Source organism: Epinephelus fuscoguttatus, linkage group LG9 (assembly GCF_011397635.1).
Source record: "Epinephelus fuscoguttatus linkage group LG9, E.fuscoguttatus.final_Chr_v1".
NCBI lineage: Eukaryota > Metazoa > Chordata > Actinopteri > Perciformes > Serranidae > Epinephelus > Epinephelus fuscoguttatus.
In genome coordinates, this window is record NC_064760.1 from 5216561 (window position 1) to 5244217 (window position 27657).

A 27657-nucleotide genomic window follows, 5' to 3' on the forward strand; every position below is an offset into this window, starting at 1 on the left:
CCAAGCAGCAGACACGAACAGTCAGAGAGTGGCTGGTGAAGAAAGCAGAACATCTGGATGCTGAAACACTAGATATCTCATGAGTTGTCAGTGCTGGTTGAGTTTAAGCATCAGGACGGCTGTGAGATCAAAGTTTGTCCTCAGTTGATGATCAACTCATCACATAAAAGTTATGACCAGTTCTTCCTCTCCAACTCGGTCAGAATATCTTTGCTTGTTTGCAACTTGTTCTTTCTATTTCAAGCTTTCCTGGCAAGGGTGAGGAGAGCCGCACAACATGTTTTATCTTTTTATTGTTCCAAGTTTCCAGCTCTCAGCAGAATAAAGGCTCTAATCTAGCAGATAGCAGATAGTTGCTTTGCAGATAGATGGTTTATAATACCATCCCATCATGGCTGTGGACTCTGAGGCCGGGTCACTTTATCAACTCTGTGGTGCGACTGTGCCAGGAACCGCTTGCTTAAGACTACCGGGATTATGGCACCGCAGTAAAAAGGCACACACACACCCACACACACACATGTAAACTCACACAGAAAAACACAGCGAGCAAAAAGCAAACAAACCTGCAAAGTAGCACACAAACAGAGTAATCCAAAAGCATATATGCAGACATACAAAGACAAATATTAATGCAGGCATACACACTGAGAAACACACACTCACACACTGAACATTGCTGATTTATGCACCTTATTACCTGATGATGGACTGTTGCATAACTGAGTGTTGATAGAATAGGCTTGGGCATTTGTCATGCATGGGAATGCATAGTCACACACTCACACACACACATGTAGAGTCAATGGGTACATCACAGTCTGACTGATATATATTTCTTGGAAGCCCAAATAACCACAGATTCTCTTTCAAAGCTCAGAGCAGGAACATTTTTAAAGGCCTTGAAAACCTCTTCTTTTTATCAGTGGCTTACTGAGAACCTTTAACACCTACCTTGTTTGATCCAGACTTTCCAACTTCTTAGTTTGATCTGCACCAGAATCACAGGTGTGAAACCTCCACAGACCAAACAGCTGAACCTTAGTCCAATGAAAAGACGTGGTCTCAGTCCGGCTCAAACCGAACCATGGTTCGGTTGGTATTTTTTGGATGGTTTAAACTTTCAAACCGATTACAGGAAGTTTTGGCCGGCTATCATCAAGTGATAAGGGAAGTGTAGCACCTGAGTGTGTATAGAGAGCTCCGGGAATGAGTCCTAAACCCAGAGACGAGGAAGCATTTTAGCACTCACAGTTAGTGTTTGTGTGTTTTTGGATGGGATTTTGGTCAGATGTTTGAAGTAAGGTCTAGGGTAACACAAACTTAAGAGACGGTCACGTTTTGTTCTCCTATGTCAGTAAATACCACGTGGGTGTAAATATAGACAGTACAGGTAGTGCAGTTGCAATGGGGCCTGTTGTCCAATAGTCTCGCTCACCAGACCTTTCTCAAGAAAAGAAAGGTCTGGCTGGGCCGACTCTCACTTTAAGATTGGAGAAAAAATGCCCTGGCTGCTTGTATTTCTTTCAGCCAATCACAATCGTTCTGGGCGGTGCCACAGCAACAGTGTGCTTGCAAAAATATTGCTGGGGGGAAACAGGTTTTGGTGTAACACGCCCACAAAAATATCGGCTACAGGACGCGAACCATGGCAGAAAAATGGCTACATCCCCGCAAGATCAAACACCGCAAAAGTTAGTAAAGGACGTGTTGAAAACGGTTGAAAACTGTCACACAACCGGAGGTGGTAGGGCGGGACTTCAGCGGGTGGCTCGTTCCGCCCAATGAGAGGCTGATCTATGCAGCGAACTTCCGCCCACTCAGACTAGTTGTCCAATAACAAGTCTCTGTTTAATCATGTAAGGAGATGATATGATTTACAGCAGCTAGTGTGTGTATGTGTGTGTGCTTGTGTGTGTGTGCTTCTTCACTAGTAACTAGGACGCACTAGGGCCCATGATAATAGCGTGCACTAGGGCCCATCGTAACTACGTTTCTCCACTGAAGCTTTTATGTGTCTTAAAAAAGGTGGTTTCTAACAAGTGGCTTAATGAGACTACAGAACGTCGTCACGCTGACCACGGCTTTACAGCCTCATTGCGGTGAGGATGTTAAGTCACGCGACTGTGGTGCAGTAGAAATTAGCAGTGAAGTTGTTACATGGTATTAAATGTACAGCGTTGGATTTAAGTTTGTCCATGAACAACACAACATGACCAAAATAAGCCATGGTAGCACATGGGGAGAGGAGGAGACTCTGATGACAGAGAGGAAGGAAGAGCCCGTCTACATCTAGTTAATGTCAAGTAGACGGAGATACAGTTCATGTAGGTGATGACATTTACAGTTTTGCAATATAAAAACGGAACTAACCAGTTAAAATGTGCACAGTAGGGTTGCAGCGGTATACTGGTTTTAAGTTATACCAGGGTATGAAAATTGTTATTTATTATATGATGTGCATTTACCTGTCTGTGGTGTTGAAAGAAAGGGCAGCCAGGCAAACAATCTAACCTATACATTTTGTATTTTAAATATACCGTAAACTGTCATACCGTGAAACTGCGATACTTTCTTTGATGGTTATCGTACCTTAAAATCTCTGTTGCAACCCTAGGATGCAAAACTTTGAACCTTGCTTTGAATTTTCAGGTGTGAAAAGGCCCCAAAATCAGAATCTGATGACCCTTGTATCTCCACATTTAGTGACTTATATATTTTTCTGTTGAACCGGAGGATGAAAAATGTCTTTATTGGTTAAGAAACTTCTTTAAACTATTTAAAAACCAAACTGGATTAACTGAGAACTGCATTGTCACTGGGCTGACAGCTCACTGGGCTGTTAAATTATTATGAATTTATGATTAATATTTTTGTCAAGCTTCAGCAATGGCTGCTGCTCCTTTATTTACAAGCATTTAATGTTAATTACTATTAATTAAATTCCTTTACCTTTGAATAGCTTCAATCTATTTTCAGTTAAAATGTCTTTAAAAATGGCAGTATTCAGGTTTTACCCCAGATTCAATCATTTTAAGGTGAAAAAACTAATAAAGTCGTTTGACTGCTGGGTGACACTAATGCTGAAAGTCTTCTGATTAATATTCCTTAGGCTGCTGAACCGGATTTAATTATTAGCAAGATGACTGACCACACTTCACCCCTTAACTGAAAGATTAATACACAAAGTCAGTCCTGAGAAAGAATTCAAATTTTAAAAAGTGAGCAGGGAGAAGTTTTTAATTTATGAGCTGGATGATAGTATATTTAAAAAGCAGAGTATAATCCTCATGTATACTGACACACTCTGTCTTACACACACAGTGATCGTGGTGTGTGTGTATGTGTGTGTAGTGTGTGCAGAGCAGGAAGTTCCTCCGCGGTGTTTGCTGTCTGTTTCTTATCTGTGCTGTTTAAGCAGAGCAGGTAGCAGTTTCCACTGTCACCACCGAGCTGCTACAGTGATGTACAGGCGTGTGTGTGACCTACATGCTCGGAGCTTCTATTGACGCCGCTTAACAGAAACAACCATTAAGGTTAATGGGAGTGGGGACACATGCCGGCTCTGGTGCAGTCCTCCACACTGTTCCCCTGTGGCTCTGTGAGTTCACTCTGTTTACAGGACGTAATGTCACTTTTAATGGCCACCTTTAATAAAGTCTTTATTGGAGTCTCAGTTTACAAACAAATCCTCTGAGGCAGAGTTCATCTTACTGGCTGGATGTGACCTCACAGGGTGGAAGTGAAGAGCTGGCATGTTTCCAGCTGAGTGAGAGCTGGCTGAGTGAATATTATTTGATGAGTGAATCAAGAACATTTTGATCATTTAATGGTCTGTCAAGCAAAAATGCCAGATGTTGGCAGCTTCCAGCTTCTAAAATGCTGCTGTTTTCTCTGTTTTAAATAATCGTAAATGGAGTGTCTTTGGGTTGGATAAAACATCAAGACAACAACTTTGGGTCATGGACATCCAGACCAGACCAGATGATGAATTGAATAACATAACAACATAGTGACATAATCATGAATTGACAAGAGGAGCTAGTAATACAGGGCACTGGCCCAGTCGCCAGAAGAAAATGTTGGCGTTGCACAGTTCTGCAAACCACAAACATGATACATTTGTACGTTTCATACGTATCATATCAAGGTCTCTAAAGTGATGTAGTTCTGGTTACATATATTTGCAGCCCATTCTCATTATGAAGCCATCAAATACTGCTCCTTTGTTAGTGATTTAGGCATCACACCTGACGCAAAAGGCACCTCTTGCGGCGATATGATGCGTCACTGTGTTATGATATGCCACTGTTTAGCAAGATGGCACCTGTTGTGGCAGCTAGCAACTTTTACTCCTGTCATTTTCTCATGCTCATTAATAGGAGTTTTATATAGCCTCAGGCTTGCAGACATGTTTTCAGGAATTATCTGCTTTTACGTCTGCTATGACTTTATGTGAAATTGAGTGTCTGTCAAAGTCACTTCTGTAGGTTAGCCTAGCTTATTCCCATTTTTATGCCCACTGCACCAGGGATAGCCGTGGCTGGAGACATGGTGTTTTTAGGTTTGTCCGGTCTTGTGAATGCGATATCTCAAGAATGCTATGAGGGAAATTCTTCAGATTTGGCACAAACGTCCAGTGGGACTAAACAATGAATTGATTTGGCGATGTTGGATTGTTGGATTTTGGTCTCTGTGACCTTGCATCCGTTTCATTTCATGAGCGTGATATCTCAAGACGGCCTTGAGGGAATTTACTCAAATTTGGCACAAACGTCCTCTTGGACTTAAGGATGAACTGATTCTAGTTTGGTCTCTGTGACCTCACAAAACATGTCTTTGGTCATCGGACATTTCTAGTTGTTTCAGATTTTTGTTTATTTATATTATGTCAGTTTGGATTTTAACTAGTTTTTACTCAGAACAAACTTGCTGGTTTCTCTCACCAGAAAAATACCTGCATTGGTTGTTTGTTCAAACACTTTAAATCACACGTTTGCATTTTACTGACAGCTGTCTGCTCTCAGAGGCAAAGGCAGAAGTAAAGCCTTTCTCCTCTCTCTGACCATTTAGGTCAGGTGTTTATTTAGGTCTTTTTTGACAGTGACCACAAGCTCAACCTTCACCAAGTAGTCTCAGTCACCTAAATTTAACCATAGAGGTGGCACATTCAAGATGCTCACATGAGTTGTTTCAAAAGGCAGTGACACACAGCATATTTTGTTATGACGGCTCTCAGGTTTGATTTGTTTGGCATCATTTCTCCCTTCATGGTTTTTATTGCGTTATATTTCACTTGCAGTTTGTGCGTTGTATCCAGACTGGTTTCACATTAAAAGGGAAGAAACTGTTTGCCAGTTGGCAGTCGCAGCTGATGATGCACAAGAGGAGGCTGAACTCTGTTTACTGAATATTCAAAACAACGTAGTGGTGAAGTTTGGCACTAACACGAGATCTGGTGTTTGATTTTGCCACTTAACGACCATCAAACTAAAGTTTTGGCTATAGTTTCTTTCTTCCGCACTGGATTCAAACTCTGGGACTAGAACATAGGAGGAGATAAAATTACCATTGTCAGTGGCAGCTTATTGTTTCCTCTTGAAGTATTAGCCAATACAGCCAGCCTGTGTGTTTCAGTATTACAAAGGGAGTTGTTTGGGAGAGCAGCTCTGGCCTTGGACTTTGCCTCTGATGACCTGAATGAGAGGAAGCAGGGCTGTCGGCTGTGCCTCGTTAAATTGTTGGGGGGTGTTAGGTTGTAAAAATGTGGCATGTGTTAAATAATGCAGGACACAAGAGGCTGCATTGTGGTGAGAGAGAAATAAAGTTGTGTGACCGTGATAGAGGGTGGTGGCCCAATTGGGAATCATTGCTTTACAGTGTCATAAACTGGAATTTGGAGTCTGTTCTCCACTTTGAAATGCTTTGTGTTGAAATCCTGCACATGGAAATGTTGTATCTTCTCAGTCAGTTTTAAGTTTTCACTTTAGTTGAAAATGAAAATATGATTTATTGGAAGCATACACATATCTCAGAATTTTAACCGATGGAATTTTAGTAGTTTAAATCACATTTGGAAGGGGCTACCATTAATGTGAAACCTCTCTCACCCACATCGCAGCCAGGGAATGACTGTAATAGAGAATAACAGTTCCAACAGGAATATGATACGAATCAGACAGAAATTAAAACAGCAGCAACCAAGATGACATGTTTCCCTGGTGTCAGCATGTAGCTACATGCAGCACTTACAGACAAGCAATAACTGTCTATAGCAGCACTTTCTCCTGTAGGAAATTACCAATAAAAGCTTCTTAGCACAACCAAACATGTTTCGTAGGAATTTGATCTGAAATTTACAACATCGGCTACCAAGATTACATTTTTCCCTGATGTTAACATGTGGGTACTTGTATGTAAGCAGTGTACTTGCAGCTTGCGAATAACCGTAATGGAAAGTGGCGGCACTTTCTACCATTAAAAAAAATACCTATAAAAGCTTCTTAACAGAACCTGACAAGTTCCTGCAGGAATATGATTCAAAATCAGCGAGAAATTAACATCAGCAACCAAGATTACATGTTTCGCAGATGTTAGCATGTAGCTACATGTAGCACTGTAATTGCAGCCAGGGAATGACTTGTTTAGTGGCACTTCCTCCTGTTAACAAATCACCAGTAAAGGCTTCTAATCACAACCAGACATGTTGCAGCAGGAATATGATCTGAAATTGAGGAGAAATTTACAACATCGGCAACCAAGATTACACGGTTTCCTGACGTTAGCATGTTGCTACATGTAGCAGTGTGCACCAGAATCTCAGGCACACTATTTAAGAACCACTGACTTACTGGTTAGAAAAAGATTCAAATTCATCCTTTTTATGATTTTTTTTAATAAATAAATTCATCCTTTCTGAATCAAAGTTTTGATAATCCCACTCCTGCATCTGTCCTCATCTTCTTTAGGGTACATGATGTCCATATCCCCCCTGTCATTAAAAATTATGGCAGCAGAAGACTTTAAAGATGAGAGCATAATGGTTGGGAATAGAAGCAAATTAGATCTCATCACAAAATTACCAAATAACCAAATACAACTTTTTTTGGCTTTAGCATGAGATAAAGTGCGGAAAATTAGCTGTCAGGGTGAAGAGATCAATTATTATCTTAATGTGACTAATTACATGAAGCTGTAACGTAATGAAACAGAGCTCAACACTTATTTATTTTAACATTATCACATTTCACAATAATAGTTTCTGAATGTTTAGCCCTTAGTAGCATCATTTAAAGACCTCCTGGATGTGACGTCTGACGTCTTTGGCAACATGTTGTTTTTGAGATCAGGAATATTTATGTTCCTAATTTTTATGGTTTCCTGGTGTTAGAGTATATATTATTGTGGGAATACCAGAGAGTTTACTGGACTTGTCTGAATTTGAGAAATAGAATACAATCTTATAGTATTAAAGCAGTATATTGTCTGCAGCGCTCCCTGCAGGGCTGACAACTTGATGAAGTTTTGCTGTTTGCTTTCAGGGAGGAGGAATTTAGGCAACGCAGGCTTAACGGCACAAGTGTGAAACTGTGTATGTGTTTGTCTCAGTTTGTAAGTTTGCATTTGCACTCAAGGAGTCTCATTACGTAATCGAGACTGTCAGGAGTGCTCTATTAAATGATCGTCAATGCTCTTCCCATTTGTCCTCCATCTGTTTTCTTCTTCTTCTTCGTCTCTTCTTTTTTTGTCCCCCATTAAACTCCTTACCAACTTTGCTTTTAAGCTGCAGCCGCTCCTGACATTTATATCTTTGGCCTGATGTTTTCAAGGTGCTCTATTTTGTGTGCGCGTGAGAGATTCTTTGGCCATAGATTTTGCAATCGCTCTGTGTGTGTGTGTGTACGTGAGTGCATGCTGTCAGTGACAGGGGTTATACAGCTGTGAGGTGAGTCACTTTCTCTCCAGGTGCTCTTTGGACAGTCCCGCAGGTTTTTATGGCTTTTCTGCTATTGAAATCTCAACTGAGTCACCCTGAGAGTTCCTGTGGATACACACAGTAAGGACAGACAGACGGACGGACAATGAGACGGACAGACAGGACAGTCAGTCAGTACTGAAAGGTCAGTTTTTGATGAGTACTCAGCGCACAGGGACCACTCTTGATTGCTTGTGTTATTGAGTGTTCTGACATTCAGTTCAAGCCAATATCTGGACAAAACGGCAGCTGACATTTATTCCTGCACTCAGACATTTCTTTCTGCTCAGAGTGGCCTGAGTACCGACTGACATCAAGTGTTTAGGTGGGTTTCCTCCTTCAGGAACGACCTCTCTCTTTGGTCAACTAACTATTATTTTCAGTACAGATACCTGCAGTTTTTTCTCAATAAATCATCAGCCTATAAAATGTCAAAAAATAGTGAGACAAGCACAAACTTCCAAGAGCTGCAACCACGTACCCACATGGATCCTAACCTTGTCACGTTTTTCCAGTTGGCATGAACAGTTAATCAGCTGTCCTTTGACTCATGATCTTTCTGCAAAGTCTGGGGCAAGTCTGAATCCTTTCAGAAGTCATGTGGCTTTTTGCGAGAGGCCCCAGCCGTTGCCATGCTTCCTTATTAGCCAATTAGCATTAACACAAACACATACTTTCACACCAGGCCCCCAGGAAAGCAGTTGAGCCTTGCAGCCAATTTTTCCCAATGGCCACTTGCGGTATTGCAGCAAAAAATCCCCTGTGGCCCAAAAGGCATTTTCCCCATAGACCACAGTTATAAAAGAGGTGTACATTAAACTAACTAAAATTATGACTCTATATGTTATGAATTTTTTAACCATGGAGGTTTGATATTTGTAAAACTTTCCTCAAGCTGAGAAAAGTGATTTAAAAATCTGTGACATCATCACAATGTAAAGTCTATAGCCAAGCAGGAACTTGTGGGCGGGGCATAGTCAGTGGGCGACGAACTGCAAAAGTAAACTTGAAGCTAAAAACTTTTTTTTGGTCATCTTGGCATCTGGGATCGAGTAAGATTCAGCTTCACATGCGTACATGACTCCTTCATGCCAAATAGCAGCTTCGTAGGGCAAGAACTGCCCAAACCAACCAACCAACCAACCAACCAACCAACCGTCTGACAGAGCACGCTCTAGAGCTGCTGGTTGCAGCTTAAAACGCACATTGCATCTTCCCTGAGCCCAAGTTGATCTCTTATAATCTCTTGTCTTGTTCAACCAACAATCCCAAAGCCAAAAATAGGCAGTTAATATTGATATATGACAAAGAAAAGCAGCAAGTCCTCTTATTTGAGATGCTGAAGGTAGAGAATGTTTTTTTTTGTTTGAAAAATTATTAAAACAATTGATTATCAAAATAGTTGCCGATTATTTTCTGTGAATCGATTTATTTTACAGCCGCTAATTAAATTTGATTTCTCACCTGTAGAGCCGATCTCCAGAGCTGTGACTCACCAGGCAATATCTTTATGTCCATTGTCTTTATAATGATGGGATTGTGAAGTTGTTTAGCTCGGATCATTTCTCAACCTCAACGAGTCTCTCCTCATCCACTTTTTTGTCACACATGGGACACAGCAACACAACACTTCTCTTTATGCATCAGTGGTGAGGAGAGGAGGAAAAAAAAGCAGCTACAGGTGCAGATGAACAAGCTGAGGTCACGTAGGGGAGAATGCATTAAATTCGGGGGTGGTAAAGTGCCACGGGGCCGAGTATCCAGGTGCGTTGACACGTATTTAGCTGCAGCTGGTGTGGGGATGTATATAGAAAATAGAAGGGTGTGATGTTTGGTGCCAGTGTGTTAAAGTCAAAAATAAAACACAGTATCTGTACCTTACTGAAAAGACAAGTGGGCTTATTTATGCATATAATAACAATCTAAAAAAGTCACAAATAAAACTTCTGATTTATTTTGGGACCCGTTTTTCTTTTAATTCAAATTCATAACAGTGTGAATGCTTTTGTCTTCTGAAACAGAATAAAGACATTTATAGTTGATCTAAAGTTTGACAGATCCAAGCACACACGCTGTGCTTATTTACCACATTTCAATGCAGGAACTGTGGCTCAGACATCAGACTCCACAAAGCTCATATCCGACGTGCATAGTGTTGCTTTAATTTAAACTGATTGGTATAGTTTCATGCTGAAGTGGGATGTTGAGGGAGAGCCATAACTGTGGGGGGTTCATTCAAAAGTTAAACAACTTATGAAACCACTTAAGAGGAAGTGAAAATGAAAACCCAAACTGTTTGTTCTCAAACATCCAAGACATATATCTGACCCCTCAGAGCTGCTTCCTGGTTTATCTTTGACCCACTGTATCAACCGTGTCTGCACGTGCACTCTCACAGTGCAAAGGACGCTCACACAGACGGCCTAGTTACTCGGAGCAAACTCATGTTTCTTGACTTGTTGGACTGTTGTAAAGCTGTGTCCAGCGGTGTCGCCACATCTGCAGACCTCAGCCATGAGACTGGTGAGTGAAATCTTACGAGTGACTGGATAGGATTCAGGATTCAGGATTCAGGTGATTAAAAACCAAAAAGGAGCAGAATGAGCCTTTATGATTACTACTTCTCTTCCTTACTCTGCTCTTTCATAGAGTTCATGTTCAGTCAGAGGCCTTGAACTGAGACTGTGCTGACATTTAGCGGGCAAGTGCCCATGAAATACCATCCAGTGTCAGCTGATATTAGAAATCAATAACATGATGAGACCCAGAGTCAAATTACTCTTCGCTAAGGTTCAGAAAGCTGTATTCCTTTTTGTATTGACTGTTTATCATCGCTGCGGCCCTGTGAAATCCATTTTAATCCATGTTTTCCCTTTTAATTTTTCTGAAATCTGCATTTCACAATTTGTTGTACAGTTGATTCTATTTTTAGTATCAAATTCAAAGTTTCCGTCCATGTTTCCACATCGAGGAAATTGTAGAGCCCTACATCATCTGCTTGTCTTCCCCCACCAATTTTCCTGCCTTTCCTGTTTCTCATATTGTCCTTCATGTCTTCCTTACTTTCTTGTGCTCCCCCTGTCCCGTCCTCCTTGCCCCTCTGCCCACTATTATAACACTCATGAATGGCTCAAGCGCCATCCAAAGTTCTGGATTGATACTTTAATGAACCTGTGACAGCAGTTTGGGTGGAGTATGCAAATGATAATTGCTGAAAAGCTTTGCTGGATTTCATCCGTGGAGAGTAAATAGACTATCTTAGCTGCACAGTGTTCTTGCATGTGTACCCAGAGACCACAGGATGTTCATTATTATCAGTTTAGCAAATTGGGCGTAGCTCTCTGACTGCTGGTTTAGCTGAGCCCTTCCATGTGTAGAGCTGAAACAGTCGCTAGAAAGAACAGGAGTTTACTGAGCCTTAATGCAACACAGGGAGGAAAAGAGCGGCATCCATCTTGGTATTGAGAGAGAAGAGCCCCAAGACTGCCATCAAACTCAAATTAGCATTTAAATTAAATTGGAAAATTAATCAAGAGGTACAGAAGTGTGTGTCCTCGTCTCGTGGGTGCAGAAAAACGCCGTCCTCCCTGCCAGGATGACGTTAGCTCTCTTCCGCCCACCTCGATTCACAGGGGCTGCACTCGGTCACAGTGAAGTATCACCCCACCTGGAGATCCACACAGTTGGCAGCTGGATTGCCCCTCACCAACAGGCAGGCAAATTTGATTACCACTGTCAAGTAAAACCAACCAAAGTCACCTGTGTGCCTGCACCTGGAGGGAGACTCAGGAGCAAGTCTGTCCAGATGTCTAAAGGGTAATTTCCGTTGCTCCCTAAGACACAGAGAAGAGGAAAGTCATGAGTAATGAGGGTTTGGTTTGAGGGGCCCTGAGAGCACAGGAGCAGGCAGATAATTGGAGTGAATTGAAACAGAAGGGAAGAATTCAAGGTAGGACAGCAGCTGGTGTGAGGATAGAAGCTGGCAAGGATGAACTCTAACCCCCCTCGAGTCAGCAGAGCGCAGTAAAGACTTAAATCGGCACGTCCTAAACTAGGAACACGTATTCACCCTCTAACCCTGAATGGTAATTAGCAGAACTAAACTCCTTGCCTGTAGAGTTCAGATCCTCCTCTGTGGTCCTGTGTTTAGATATTAACTCATAAACTGATCTGAACTGAACAAGATCTTACATCATTTTCATAAAATAATCTTAAATCATGGTCCACTTACTAGTCTTATATTAAGGAGAGGTAGACACATGCACATCCATATTACCAGGTGCCAAGTCAAAAAGATGTGATCTTCTTTCTTCCTACTTACTAGTCTTTCCACTAAATATCATTGGGCATCATTCACGAACAGTCCGACAAACATTTTACGCACAAATCCGGGATTCATCAGTAAGTTCTTTCCTGAATTTGCTTGTAACCTGCAAACAAATTCAGAACTTCCTCAGATACTGGTGTCAGGGGATTGACGGTCTACGGGGTAATTTTGTAGGCTGTTCTCACAAATTGTTTGTATGTTTTCCTACAAAACGTAATGCTCTCAAATTTGCACTTATCTCATGTCTCACATATTTTGAAAGGCTGTGATCACGTGGCAATGAGAGTACACAAGGAAGCTGTCTCAAGCAGTCTTGTAGGGAGGCAGGTTGGGGCAGTGCATGGGTCACAAAAACCTGGACTTGGCCGTGAAGTTGCATGTTCAGAACAGTGTGAACTTTGAGTTATTTTAAGATACGTCCTTGCCATATTTCCTTTCCTAAACCTAACCTCTGTAACGTTACGTTAATCCATGACTTTATGTTAAGGACGCAGTGTTATTCGTGGGGCTCTAATTTGTAGGATATCATACAAACTTTTCTTTGAGAATGCGTTTCTACAAATTTTGCTGCTGTTCAATTTACTGCACTGTGCAGCAACCTATTCTAGTGGAAGCTAGCTAGCAGCCCCGCTTAATTGGGCATTATCGCCAGTAACACCAGCGTCACCCAACAGCGTCAGTTCGGAAACATTGTGCCCACCTTCTGGTCTCCCCCCTGGTTGCCCCAGTGAGTGAGTGGCTCAACTTTGAACCCACACTGCCCTTAGAATTTTTTGCTATGTTAGCTCTTTCAGCACAGTTAGCAGTGTCTGGACATCTGGTGGTGCTAATAGAGTTAACAATGCTAAAGGGGTTTTGCGACTCAGAATGAAGCCGCTTGCTTACCAGAGCGACCTAAAAGGAGGCCGTAGGGTGGCCTCCATTGTCCATCATCTGGATGGCGTTATCAGTGGTAGTTGCTAATTGAGTGGCACCAGCAGCTAGCTCCCACTGGACCCGACCAGTGGAGAGTGCAGAGCTGCCAAAGATAACGTTAGCTAGCCAGTGAAGACTAGAGGGTGGACGTGGTGTAAATGGAAAGGCCTCTTATATTTCACGTCATTAAGCATTTTTGTCTTTAGAAATAACCAGTTAGTTACAAGTAAATGGGTGTCAGGCAATCGAAAGCCAAATTAACTAATAATGACATCCTTAGCCTCAGACCATGCGTCGTAAATCTTGCAGTAATTTGGCATGCAAATTTATTTTGTGTGCAAGGAAACAACATTTCAAGGTACATATTAGTGACAAAGACCCACAGTGAGCAAATTCACAAAAGCTTCAAAGGTGACTTGAGCTTGCTGTAGCTCTTAAAGCAAAGTCTAGAAAAAATTCAGCTCATTATTTAATATGAACAGAGCTTTAAGTAAATTTAAGTGTTCAGTTATTGTGATATTTCAGAATTGACCATAGTAGAAATTGAACCCTGAAGCTGGCAGTGCATACACCCTGCTCTCCCTGCTGAGTTGTGTTTACACTGATAAAGCTCTGGTAATGTAATTCAGAAAACATTTGGTCAGTAGAGGTAGAAAGTTTCATGGTACAGATCAGCATGTTTCTAAACTGCTTGCACAGGATTTGGGTGAGTTCGTTGGCATCTTTAGGGCATAATGCAGCAAAACGCAACACACCTTTAGTGATTTATGTAAATGTTACATTATAATAAGGACGTGACCTGTGTCTGAATGGTGAACATTATCGGGTTATGGGCATGAAATAAAGTAGGGTGAATGTTTTATGTCCCTCCGTGTGCTCCAAATGGTATATATATTTTTTAAACCTTAATTAAACCACAATTTAACAATAAATACATTGACAATGCTTTAGTTGCCAGAGGCAGATACTGGAGGGGAGTCGTTGTTGGCAGCATTTTGTTTTCCACCAGAACACATTCATTTGTATATTTGCTTAATTATTAGTAGAAACAGTTGGCAGACGAGCTCCAGTGTGTTCTCCTTCTGCTTTGTCCCTGCTTTGTGTCCAGAGAAGTGTCCCCCAGTGAGGCCTCCGCAGGACAGGCTCACAGTTTGGGGAGTGTTCTCACTGTCAGAGGTCCTGGTTGAGTTCAGTGGCCCCTGACAGGGTCCGGCTCGGGTTGCCTCCCTCAACACTGTGTTCAGTGCTGAGGCTTAATGGGCCTCTTAGTGGGGAGACAGGCAGCAGATGGTGTGGGGGACGAAAGCACACAGCTGGATCATTACAAACACACACATCTGGCTGGAACTGATGGTGGCTTTAAATCTTGGGACTGTGTCTGCTTGTGTGCATCCTTCAGAATTTGGCAGAACCAGCTTTTCTTTTCTCCTTATGGCTAATTATCCACAACAAGTAGCTGTTTTCAGCCGTCACTATTTATGCTGTTAAATTCCTATCAACAGAAACAGATCCCTGTCAACGAAAACAAAATGTTGACAGGAAAGTAACAGCAAAAACAGCTGCTTGTTGTCATTAATTCAGTGTAATGTTTGGGTTTTAAATATAATTCAGTGCCAAAATGTGCTGATTTCTACTGCAATCAAATTGAAAGCCTTTATCATCATTATTATCATCGTAGCATATTGTTAAATATAACTTTTCTGAGTATGTGTGAATAATTGCTAAAACTTAAATGTAAAGTTTGCATTTGTAACTTTCTGCTACCATTACCCTAGAAACTTTTATGTTGTTCACAGTCACAGTCAAAGTAAAGACACGATTAGATGCAAATGCCCGCTGGGCTGCACGATGGACACGATGCAAATGACATCGATTTCACGTACGAATGACGCAAGTTAACACAAAATATTCTAGGGTTCAAACCCACGTGAGTAACATGACGCGGAAATTCGCATCGCCTTTGGTGTATGCAACATTTAAGCTACATATGGTAACTTTAATAAAAACTAACTTGTTTCATATTTGCTGAAACTGTCACTATATCTTGACCACAGTACATGAGACAGATAATGTGTGAAAAAATCATGTCCCTCCTCCTCTTAGTGCTTCTAGGGGCATTTGTAAGAATCTACTGGGCCTGAACAAAAACAGCCAATCAGAGCTGAGGAGTCTGTAACGCAACAGCTACAGCTTTAAGCCTAACTCCTTTAAAACAAACACCTCCGGTATTCACCTGCATATTTGCATATCCAGCAGACGCAGAGCAACATTATCATCCTGTTTAGTCATATTTGCGTGCAATATTCACTCTTCTTTTGGCTCTGGTTCGGTCTTCATCAGCTCCTGCTAGATGTTCCACTTTGTTCACCAGCTGCTTGTTCATTTTCTGCTGCCTCTTCTGAGACTTTATACACTATAGAGCAAGGAATTTAAACCAGCAGAATCAGAAACTAAAATCCCTATGTTGATTCACACTTCAGGCTGTTAACATTTACTGTTTGTACTGTGTGTCGTGTGAAACCTAAAGTCAGTGTTGAGGTATTTTATGTTACAGAAGTACGGAACATCAAGTCATCACATCATCATGTTACATTAAGTATAAGGGATGCACGATATTATCAGCACGTCATCAGTGCTGGTGTTGCTACTTCATGTTCTCCATTTGCTTGGAGACTATCACAATAATACTATGCATGCATAATATGAAGTTGATTCCACTACAGAACAGACTTAATGATCACCAAAATTAGGTGGGGAAGAAATGGAAATATTGATATTGGTATTGATTATCAGCCAAATAAGTTGTTGTATATCTGCATATCAGATATTGGCAAAAAATCCAATATCATGCATCCCTTTTAAGTATGTAACATGGTGATGCCAAACCATGATGATTTTTCTAAACCTAAACGAGGATGAACTGAATATTTGTGTATTCGGATATTTGTTTGTAATTTTAGAATTCACACATTTCTTTTTTTCCCCAAATCATAAATTTGTTGGAGCTGTGCTGTTTCTGTGCTTCTTTTTCACAGCGCTTTCTCAAGGCTTTGTCTCAGATGTGGGTCCACTATTATTAACGCATAGTGTTTCAAACCATGTGCAAAACTTGTCATTACATGTCATGAGAACTGTTGTATATATTGCACTTTGGTTGGTTTAACACTTAAGGCCTTTTCACAGTACATTGAGTTATGTCAGTCCAATAACGTCAGAAATATCCTCTAAGCTTTCAATACCACAGAAATAACACCCTCTATAATAACTGTTACGTTTATTGCCATGAAATCAATATAGAGTCAGTTAGTTTCATAGAAGGTCCTGGTAGGAATGTTGTGATCTTGTAAGCGTATTGTGTGTCGTTCGTGTGTTAGAGCTTTGGTTCTGCATAGTGTGTTTGCCCACCGCGCAATGTTGAAAAATGTATGAGGGTGGTAGAGTGCAGAGAAAATTAGGAAACTGTCATTCGACTCATCTCATTAACGCAGTTTGACAACCGTTGTGCATGAAATTGCCAGAGCTGTGGCATGTGTCGGTCATGCCTCTTGGCTCTGAGGCATTAGAGGCTGTAGGACTCCCTGCTGGTATGAGGAAATGTAAAGTGATACGGTCGGTCACCAGGTTTCTTCAAGGAAGATAAAAGCAGGGTATCTGAAACCTGAATGACACTAATGAAAGGGTGAGGGATATGGATGAATAGATGATGATGGACAGCTGGATGTTTAAGGAGCATCAGTGGTTGAAGTGTCCGTCTTTCTCACAGTTAAAAATCATAGGAAAAGTAAATTCATCTGACTGAATATTTATATTAATTTAAAAAAAGTTTCACTTTTTTCGGACAGTAATTTTTTTATTTTAACTAATGTATTATTAAGTATTGTAAATACAGACCAAGAACAAAAATGCACAGCATTTCATTCTCTGTGACATCGTTCACACTCGAAAATTCAAATTAAAGAACCTCAGATTAAAGGCAAGTTTATTGCAGTAATCAAAGTTCTGCTGTTTCCTAACTGGAAAAAATGGTTCCACCTGAAAATACTTTTTAAAAAGGGTGCCCCTTCTTGTTTCCAATTTGTAGAGGTTACTTAAAAGGATACTTTGCCAATTTCCAGCCAGATCTATGTCACTGTGGTGTGGGGAGTGTGTGCAGTTGAATATTGTTTCACTTCAGGAGTGTAGCACCAAATTCTAGGCCCTAAGGATGAGCAGTCTCTAGCTAGCTGCATTTAGAGACGAATCCTAAAGCGTTTCTCAATCTGCGTTCTTGCCTGTACTTGTGTTCTTGCGGACTTGTGAAACGTCATCAGTCGCTGCCCAAGTACTGTTCCAATTCAAATCCGCATCCAGCCAAGTACAGTCCAAATGCCTGGATGTGAACTTGCTCTGCCTGTTCCATTGGGGATGCATTGGGAGGTGACTTGTGGGGACTTTTGACAGCCAGGTATCCCAGAATGCATTTCTCACAGACCAGCAGCAATGGCAGCTGTCCTGGGGAGTTTGTACTCCCAAGTTGAACTTGCCAAGTCTGAACTCCCAAGTGTGCAAGTCCGAACTTGGCGTACTTGGTGCTGAGAACTAGTGTTGGGGCGGACCAATCCATTTTGCACCCCTTAAGGGGTGAAAGGTGCCTCCAAAAGCTGACTGACCAAAGTTCAGTCTTTCAACCAATTTATTCCACCGATTTTAATGTGGTTATGATGCGGGAAGAGCCTAACACTTCTCAAAGTCAAGGATCCCTCCTTGGTAGGATCGGTCCTCCCAGCTCAACACAATGGAACAAGCTAGCAAATGCCCAGGTTTCTGTCATTGGCCCTGTCCAAATACCCGCACTTGTGCCCTTGTGCCCCTTAATTGCGCGCTTCCGCTAAGGGGCGCAAGTGCGTAGGGCATCCAAATTGTCTTCTGTTGTTATCAAGGGGTGCAAACCTGCGCCCTTAACGCACCCCTTCCAAAAGTGTGCATCAGACCTCACTTCGCTGAAGGATTTTACCCAGAATCCTCTGTAGTGTTGTGACGCCGTAACACTGCACAGCTGGCCGGTTCAACTCACCATCTTCAAACGGTAACTGACGTATCCGCGAGCCGTTAACTCCGACTGACAACAACCGTTAGAGGAACATAACGTCAAACAATACGTTGTGTCGACTTAATAATACATGACAGGGCGTTAATAATGAAATAATATACAGTTTACAGTTGACCCGAGGTTTGTATGATAGTCCACATCGCTTTACAGTTTTGATTGTGTCTTTAATTATTATTATTTTATTACCATATGTCTTTATAGTTTATTTTATATCACAATTTACCACAATTTTTCGAAGCAAAAAACGTTTTAATAGTAATAACGGTAATCTAGGCTACGTTAACGGTAGAGTAAAAAAAGATGTTACAGCTAATATACACATTATTAACAGGTAAATTCAAGAGTAAAATTTAATTTAAAAAATTTACCTGTAGTTTGCGCATCAGCATCAATACTTGGATCTGATGTAGATGCCGCCTTCTCCTGCGGCTCCTAATCCTCCTCATCATTCGCTGATTGTATCTATTTATCATTTGCAGCAGCAGTGCTGTGAACAACGTTATTTCCTCTATCGCCATGTTTCGTCTCCTAGGAGACGGACCAGCTGGACCCAAACGGAAGTGATGTGTACGCAACTGTCCCAATTCTCCTTTTTAAACAGCGTCGATCCCTTGCGCACTTACGCCCCTAACTGCACTTTTGGCAAGTGCACTTCAGGGAAGACCTCAGGGCGCAAGTGCGAGTATTTGGACAGGGCCATTGAAGAGACCCTACCTTCACTTTTAACTTTCCTTTTGCAAATCATGTGCAAAAAATTGTGGGTAGTTCCTTGAGGACTCTGTCCCCAGTAGAATTCAAAGGATCCTTGACATTAAGACAGTCCTTCGGCAGGATCCGATGACGTAGCCTCCTTGAAATTCAGCTGTTTAAGGCTGTTCAGCTGTTCCTTCCTTGACTTTGAGAAGCACCAAGTATCCCTTTAAGGCCTTGGTTACCACTCTTCATCTTTATTTCATCTCGTGAAAGTACTTCACAAATTTAGAATTCCACTCCTGTAACATTGTCAGACTTTTGTTGGATAGTTGATGCAGCAGAACCAGAGATATTGTAGTTTTTGGGCTTATATCTTGTCAAAACCTGGCACCTGCACCACCCCAAAATCGAACGCATCCTAACAGTTTGGTCACAGATTTGGGTGTGTTATGCCAGAAGCAGATAATGTATTCTCAAGCCTCAAGCAGAGATAATGAGGTCTAGTAAACTCACTTCTTTGCCTCAAAGGTCGGTGCTCAAAATCACATTATAGCCGACTCAAAGTGCTTTAATATTTAAATTAAAACATGTTAATTGACAATTATCATTAAGCTAATTGAAATCTAAGTGAAGCTTAATTGACTTTGGGTTGTTTGCTTTAACTTAGTGGTCGAGTTTCACCTTCTGTTAATTAAACTGAGTCTGACCTTCTTCAGATCCACCGGGTATTGATCACATATGCTCATGTCTTCTTACATCTTTGTCTCCTTCTGTGGCTCCTTGAAGGCCAATGTCATTATCTCGAGACTGAAGTTGGCAAGAGCAGGCAACATATTGTATTGTCCTGACATTTAAACATTAAAAAGAATGTATTGTATCACTCAGAATCACATTGTAAGCTGAGAGGAACTGCTGAGACAGGGAATAGACGATCATCAGCCGTTAAAACTCAGTAAATATGTGAAATTACGTTGTTTTAATTTACATTTTGGAGCAGAGTGATCTTCCATTGAATTTACTTGCACTAGTTGGGAACACTGTTTATATCTAAGCCACTGTGCATGTTAGAGTTTGATGCATTTCTGGGTACTGATATGATTTTGTTTGGAATAAAGCTGCAGCTGTCGTTTGGTGTTAAAAAGACAATATTATGATGCATGACAGGAGTAAACAACAAAACACAAACAAGTTCTTATTCTATTAAGTCTATTTGAGAGACATCAAATATTACTGAACATTGTAATTAACAGTCAAATCCCAAACTATTTCAAACTGACAAAAGCCTCAAGCTGCTCATTTAGATCGTCCCCAGCACAGTGTGTGTCTCTTTCTTTCAGTCATTGTTTTTCTTCTGATTGTGGTCGTACGAGTGAGAATGCTTTATGACTCAGAGCTCCTGATTCGAGAGGAGCTTCCCTCTCCTGTTGGTTAATGTATTCTGATGTGATTGGATGATAAGTCTCTTTGGAAAAAACGTTCTGTCTCTTGTTCAGTCCACTTCCTGTGTTTCTGGTAAATCTTAATCTGAGAAATTCATGAGAAGCTTTAAAGGGGATTTTTAAACCTTTTTAAATCTGTCATTTGTTTCCATCCAGTGGTTTTAGTGTTTGTTTGTTTGTTTCTGTTTGTTCTTGTGTTTATCAGCAGAATATTTTAAAAACAGCATCTTTGGTTTACTGTGGAGTTTTTGTCTCTAAGGAAGACGCTGTTACACAGTAAATTGGACAGATTGTAAAACCCCCTGAGACAAACTTGTGATTTCTAATTAGACACAAACTCAACCAAGTTTGGTAGAAACTTAGGTTGTGGTCGAAGGATTGAGTGTACATATTGATGCAGATCAAATTTCAGATTTAAAAAAAAAATTGTTATGATTGAAACTACAAATTGAGAGGATGGTGCAGCCCTGGTGGCGCTCTAGGTTTGTGTGTGGTCTGTATTTACATAGTGTGCCAATTAGTTCCAGTCCATTTGCCTGACGTGTGTGTGTTCCTGTAGACATGGCCTGATGCTTCGGGGTCACTGAGTACAAAAAAATGTCAATACACTTCAGTATCTTCCTATATTGTGTAGACTGCTTGAGTTATTATGAGGACCAATTTCAGTTTAATACCTTGATAGTGAAGACATCTCTTGTTCAGTCCTCACATCTCAGAGGGCAGTTTAAGTGTCAAGAGTTGGTTTCAAGGCTGCAACTCACGATTATTTTCATTATCAGTTAATCTTATTATTGTTTTCTCAACCAACTGACTCATCATTTGGTCTATAAGATGTCAGAAAATAGCGATAAATTTCCACCCATGTTCACGTTCAAGGAGTTGAAAGTGATGTCTTCTTTTTTTTTCTTTTTTCTGACCAACAGTCCAAAACTCAAAAATAACCTATTTAATTAAAATTGGTAGCCTACTAAGGATGTCAGTTTTGTTTAATTTTGCTTTTGATAGTTTGACATCCATTAATCCATTTCTCGTTACCTAACCAGTTAATTGAAAAAAAAACCCAACAACCTCAAAATGATGTGAAACACAAGAGGTGGTTTCTTTTCAGTCCAGTGCTCCATTGACTCAGTGAGGTTTAGCGGCTATCCATTTAGTGGCATTGATTTTTTTTTAATTTTGTTTTGTAAATCTCTTTCCTTTATTTTATTTTTTTCTGTTAGCTTTGCTGACAGACAGCTGATGAGCCATGTTACCATGCAAAAACATTGTGCCCCTTCCTCCCTCCAGTCTCCTCTGGTTAGCCAGCTAGTCTGCACTGCGCACAGGCCAGGCAGGAGCCAGCAGCACCACTCAATCTGCGACTACCACTAATGCCATCCTGACTTATGGCGGCGTTCCTGCGGAAACAAGGTGGCTACCCTCTGTTCTAGCCCAAGGCCACCCCAGTGAGTATAGCCTAGTTCACATTACATGATTTTGACCCTAATTTTGCGTTGAGGAGACTATCGTAATCTTTTGAGTTTTCATACCTGGCGACGTGTGTTTCTGTCAGCGGGAGTCTCGCCAACTGCGTTACGACCTGTGTGTGCACACCACAAGATTTCTCCACCGAGCCCTCGCCGACAGAGCCCCAGATAACGCGGTGACGTCACCAAACTTGGAGACGACACATCGTAAAGGCGTGGATAATAAAGAATATCCAAGAATATCCAAACACAGTGCGCTCCCCGTGATCCTGTGGACGCCGCCATTGTTGTTGTTGCTTGCCGGCTTGTCAGTGTTGCCAGATCTTGTGAAAGAAACAAGCAACCAGGGCTATGGAAACAACCTCAAAAGAAGCGACTATCATGCGTTTAAATAACTTATTAGACGGATATATTTAGAGATAGATATCCAGTCCCAGTCACAGACAAGGGGGCGACTTGCTCGTAGGCTTGTTCACGCATGAGGACTCGTTGTGGAAGACAATCTGCCGACTCAACTCCGACCCAAGGTGGCTCTCTAGATCCTCTGTGACGTCAAAATCGTGGTGAACTAGGCTTAAGTTGTATAAGTTTGAGCCACAAAATAGCCTTTAGCATTGTAAACTACGTTAGCAACACCAGTCATGGTGAGGCTGCTAACAGTGCTAGCTGAATTAACAATGATAATATAGGCTAAAGGGGTGTTACAGTTCAAAATTAAGCTGCTTACTCACCAGTGTGACCTGGGCAAAGACCGCAGGGTTTGCATGGTGTTTCGGTAGTAATGCCACCATAGGTTGGGACAGCATTAGCGGTAACCACTGAATGAGTGGCAACACTGGCTAGCTCCCATCTGTCCTGTTTGGTGGGCAATACAGAGCAGCGGTGGCGACTAGCTAACCAGTGTAACATGAATACCTCAATAGCTTTGGTGGTACAGCAAAGTGACCACTACTAAACTAAAGAGTAGCAGAGTTAACCCATAGACCAACACGCATAATGACATCTCTAATCAGTTGATCGACAAATAAATCGTCAACTCTCCTTGGTTTATGTTGAAGGTTGGAGTGGTGTCTTGTGGTGGTCAGGGTCTCTGCAAGTATGGATGTGTGTGTGACCCAGCGGGCATGAAGCTCACTGGTCATTTACAGCTGTGCTCTAACAGCCTGGCAGGATGCCAGCTGTTCCCTCTGGTTAAACCATTAGTTCAAGCTGCATTCGTGTGAACACATCCAGTGTGTTTCCCATGTGGACGTGCATTAGCACATATGGAGCCAGATGAAAGGTCCACCGTGTGTGTGTCTTCGTGAGTGTGTGTGTGTGTGTGTGTATTAAATCTCTTTAAAGTGAATATGGCAGAGCGATCTTCACGCTATATGCACAATTACTACACTGTTGTGTATAGTTAATGATTGGTTTTAGCCTTTGTTAATCCTTAATGCCACTGTTTACTTTTAGATTATAATGATTATGTACTGTTATTGTTGCTTTTTAATACTCGTGCAGCAACAAACAGTGATCGTCTCCTCAAGGATCACTAAACTTTATACGAGTAATAAGAGAAGGACACCAGCGTGTACTTGAACTAAATAGATTACAGAGTTTATTATCCAATAGAAACTAGTTTATTATATTATCCAATCCTGGGCCACTGTATATAAAACCTAAATAAATCTGTACTGCACTGCTGTACGTGCATCTTTCTAAAGTAATTCAGTTGCACTTTCTGCTCTGCAGCAGCTGGGTAAAAATATCACGTTGCCTTTAATAAATTTAAGGGGCTTAACTGGCTTTTCTGTACTGGAGTCAATAAATAGAATGGTTGTAATTCACTGCAGTGAAGAAGACAGTGGTTTGACCCCGCTGCAAGCTGAAGGCAGATTGAATTAACTGGCAATATAGATCTGTCTGTGGCATTTAGGCACAACACACGCAATAGAGAGTTGTTTTCACCGTGTTTTATTGTGTGCATTTAGTTCCTTTGAACAGTTTACTGTGAGTTTTCTTGTCGTAGAGCTTTGTATCCATTTGAGGAGGTAAAAACTCCAACAACTAACGCACATGGTTAGGTTTACAAAAAAAGGACAGGGTTTGGTTTTATATACTTATGGGACACAAACATCACTCTCCACGGTGAAAGTCAATGTTTACTGGACTCATCCACCACCCTTCCCGTCCTCACATGGACTTTCGCTGTCTTAACTTTCGTCCATGTCTCGCCACGTTTCTCCCTGACACCGCCAAGTGCCATTTAAGTACAGCGGCGACCGGCCGCGTATCATGCTGACAGTAAAGGGCAGCTTTTTTTGTCAGTGTTACTGTGCAAGTCACTGTCGACATGCCGGATTTTGACAACTTCAGAGTGAGATGGGTTCTTAAAATTTGTGTATTTATATTGATTTTGGCAACAAATTTGACGCTAAGACGCCGCTAAATGGGAAGTACTCGTTTAAAGATATTGGGACTTTACTGTTGCCTCGTTTGAGGACACTGGGACTTAAATATCATTGACAAAGTTTGGTTTTTAATACTTATCAGAGCCTACTGATCCCAAATATCTAGGAGAAATAAAAAATTGCATACCAAACAATAGTCTGGGTCTCTGGAGGATGTAGAGAAGTAATCAACTTTGAATTAGAAGACACTAATAACTAGGGTTGGGTACCGAAACTCGGTACTTTTTGTACTTGGTACCAATTCACATCACTTAAAATGAAACGGTGCCAAATTTCGGTACCTGAGGTGGAGGCGGAGTGAGAGCGCATGACTCGCACCTCAGACTCAGCAACAATGGCAACAAAAACAATGTGCAGACAAAAGTTAACTTGCAGCACTGTTCCTAAATGTTCTCAATAAAATGTTGAAACTGAGAAGTTTAGACTATGGGCTCGAACGACGCATAGTGCGTCCAAATTCACACCCATTCTTCTCTGTGGATTTTCTCCACGACCATGCATCATAGCGAGAAGCCACGCATATCAGCGGAAACAGCAGAACTGTAGCTTTCCGACAAGGCCAAGCACTTGTCGGTAATCCAATGTTTTCACCGAAAAATTACAATAAAATGATGTATAACAGAGCTTTCATACAGCTTTGCACACACATTACTCTTGGATGGATTACTCACAAACGCAGGCTTGCACAGAAATGCCACGCATATCACATGAAAGCGCAGGACCACACACATCATTGTGCTGTCATCCCATCACGCTCTAAATACAGATCAATTGTCTACAAAATAAAAACTTGACGAATTTCTTTACAATCCATTATACAGATCTTGTTATCAGTAACTTCATATAGTGAGGAATATCGTATCTTACCACGTCTTAGGCTTGCGTGTGTTTCTCCCTGTCTATCCACATTTGTAGTCCGGCTTTCAAGATGTAAATATCTCCATATTGTCCAGTTGACACTCCATCAAACTTTGTATGACAAGACCAGCCACTTCACCTTTGCGCACCCAGACAACTGTAACCTAATTATGCATGCTGACAGGGCCGTAGTCGCCATATACATTGAGGGGGACATGTCCCCCCCCACCAATGCCCAAAATGTCTCCCCAATATATAACTGAAACTGATAAACAAATATTATCTTGGAGGACATCACTGCACTATTTTTCTATGATCTTAGATGTAAATATTGCATGTTTCTTTCAGATAAAACACATTTTTGACTTGTGAATGAGTCAATGGAATTTCTTGCAATAATGAAAAAATACTGGCAATCATGTCCGCCTGGCACAAACCACATGTTTTGGACAGCTGTGAAGTGACAGAATGTCCCAGCATCATGGTTCTTATATTGCCAGATTCCAGAGAGTCTCCCCTCTTCATATATGGCAGAATATGTCTTTTTCCAACTTGCTATGCTGAGATACATGTAAAAATGTAAGAATTTAGGCACACAGATTTGTTTTTTCATTGATATAAAAATTAATATAAAATACAGGCACATAGAAGGACATGAAATGATGGCAAATCTGGTTAGCCCAGATTGTCCTGAAAGAAACAAGATATAGCATGTGTATGTAGCCTTTATAATGACTGTGATATGAGCTTAAAAGTAAAGGCAGTAAAAATACCCCAAAAAGGCCTAGGGCCCATAGGGTTAAAAAGTACCGAAATAAGGTACTGTTTGGTACCGAGACGAATTCGAGATACCGGTACCATATCAGTTCAATTATGAACAGTACCCAACCCTACTAATAACTCTTTACAAACATACAGTGGATTGAGATTAACATGTAACCTGTTTAACACTAGTGAGGAACTGTGCATTAACATAAACTGAAATTTAGAAATATTTAAATATATGTTGTTAAGTAATGTTTTTGCTGTCTCCCCATATTGCTTGTTAGCAAGACAGCGTGTCTGTGTGCACCAAGCTTTGTAATGGTTGTCGTGGTTTGTGCTTTTCTTTGTGGAAATGTACATCACACTCACAATATGTGCTTAAACACTTACAGATACTTGTATTATAAGTGTGTATACAGAACACAGTGAAGACTGTTAATGCACTCATATACACTCTTATAATAAACTACTTACACTAGTGTTGGTTTTCTGTAAAGAAAGTCTGAAACACAAGTGTCAAAATACACCATACTGCTTCTTTACAGAGTGAAAAACAGTGTAGAAAATATGGACTTCATTTTAACAAACATAAAAGCAAACACATACCATCTAAATATGAACCGATTCATCCAATATGTATTTTTTACACCACCCTGATGGTTTCACAGCTCCATATATTACACAGATATATACATATATAGAAGAGTTGCTTGTGTCTTTTTATAGCACTTAGTTTATTTCCTCCAGGAGGCCGCTGTGCTGACGGCACACAGGAGCTTAGTTTTGCAGATTAGTCCCACCTTTCACTGGAAACCTTTGGCTGAACCTCAGGAGACCTGAACCTGCTCCATCACACAGTTTAACAAACACAGACGAGCCCTCCACCCCCACGACGCTCCAGTCGGTCAGTCTGGAGGTGTCTGCTGGTCTTGATGTGTCTGTCTCTGCTGTTTGTGCTCACGTCCATCAGGCTGTGTTGCCCGTTTGCTCACTTTGGTTCTTTACTGCGACGAATTTGTGGTCATCTGTCATTCACTGCTTCCCCTTTTATTTCTCAGTTTCCTCTCATGTTGTGTTTTGTATTCACATCTTCCATCTTAATACTTCTGTTTGTGCACAGTCAGCTCTGTCCTAACCCGGTCTGATCATTCTCTAAATGATAGATACCTGAAAAAAAGATAGTTGGTGTAGTCCTGTACAAACCAGACTGTTGCATTTCATCCCTTTGTCATTTGATTTTTGCTCCAGGCTAGAACTTATAGGCTCCTCTCAGGACGAACTCCAGCACTAAGAACAGCAACAGCCATTTGTTTTTGTTGGCAGCACAAGAAAACCAGCTGCAGTGAGGTGTTCAGGTGCTGCCAGTTGACTTTGATATGTTAGAGCTGATGGTGTTATTCAGTCAGTCATCCACACTCCTCAACAATCAGTCGGAGGGTCCTACAAGAGGCCAGTTAAAAGCACCAGGCTGTGTGACATTGTCATGAGACAAAATGGAGCCCAGAAAAAGGGTATATTTTGTGATGCTACCCATTTGCCCACCCACCTACCTACCTACCTACCTACCTACCTACCTACCTACCTACTTAAATAATTACTTCCACCATTCATGCTTACTGGGAGTCAGCAGTCTCAACCAGAGAAGGACTTTTGTGCTCAAGCTTTATGGACCAAATA

At 41.2% G+C, this 27657-nt stretch overlaps 1 protein-coding gene across 3 annotated transcripts in view; it reads left to right on the top strand.

Annotated features, from left to right (window-relative positions):
• The window catches only part of htr4 (5-hydroxytryptamine receptor 4), a 297439-nt gene that overhangs the window by 55674 nt on the left and 214108 nt on the right, over positions 1-27657 (top strand). Inside the window, exon 1 of one of the 3 annotated variants that reach the window (XM_049586443.1) lies at positions 10372-10498. The exons of the other annotated variants lie outside the window; for them this stretch is intronic. Within the exon in view, the coding sequence (XP_049442400.1) occupies positions 10420-10498 (79 nt within the window). The 5' untranslated portion in view covers positions 10372-10419. Of the gene's footprint in view, positions 1-10371; positions 10499-27657 lie in introns of those variants that run through there. 3 annotated transcript variants of the gene reach the window in all.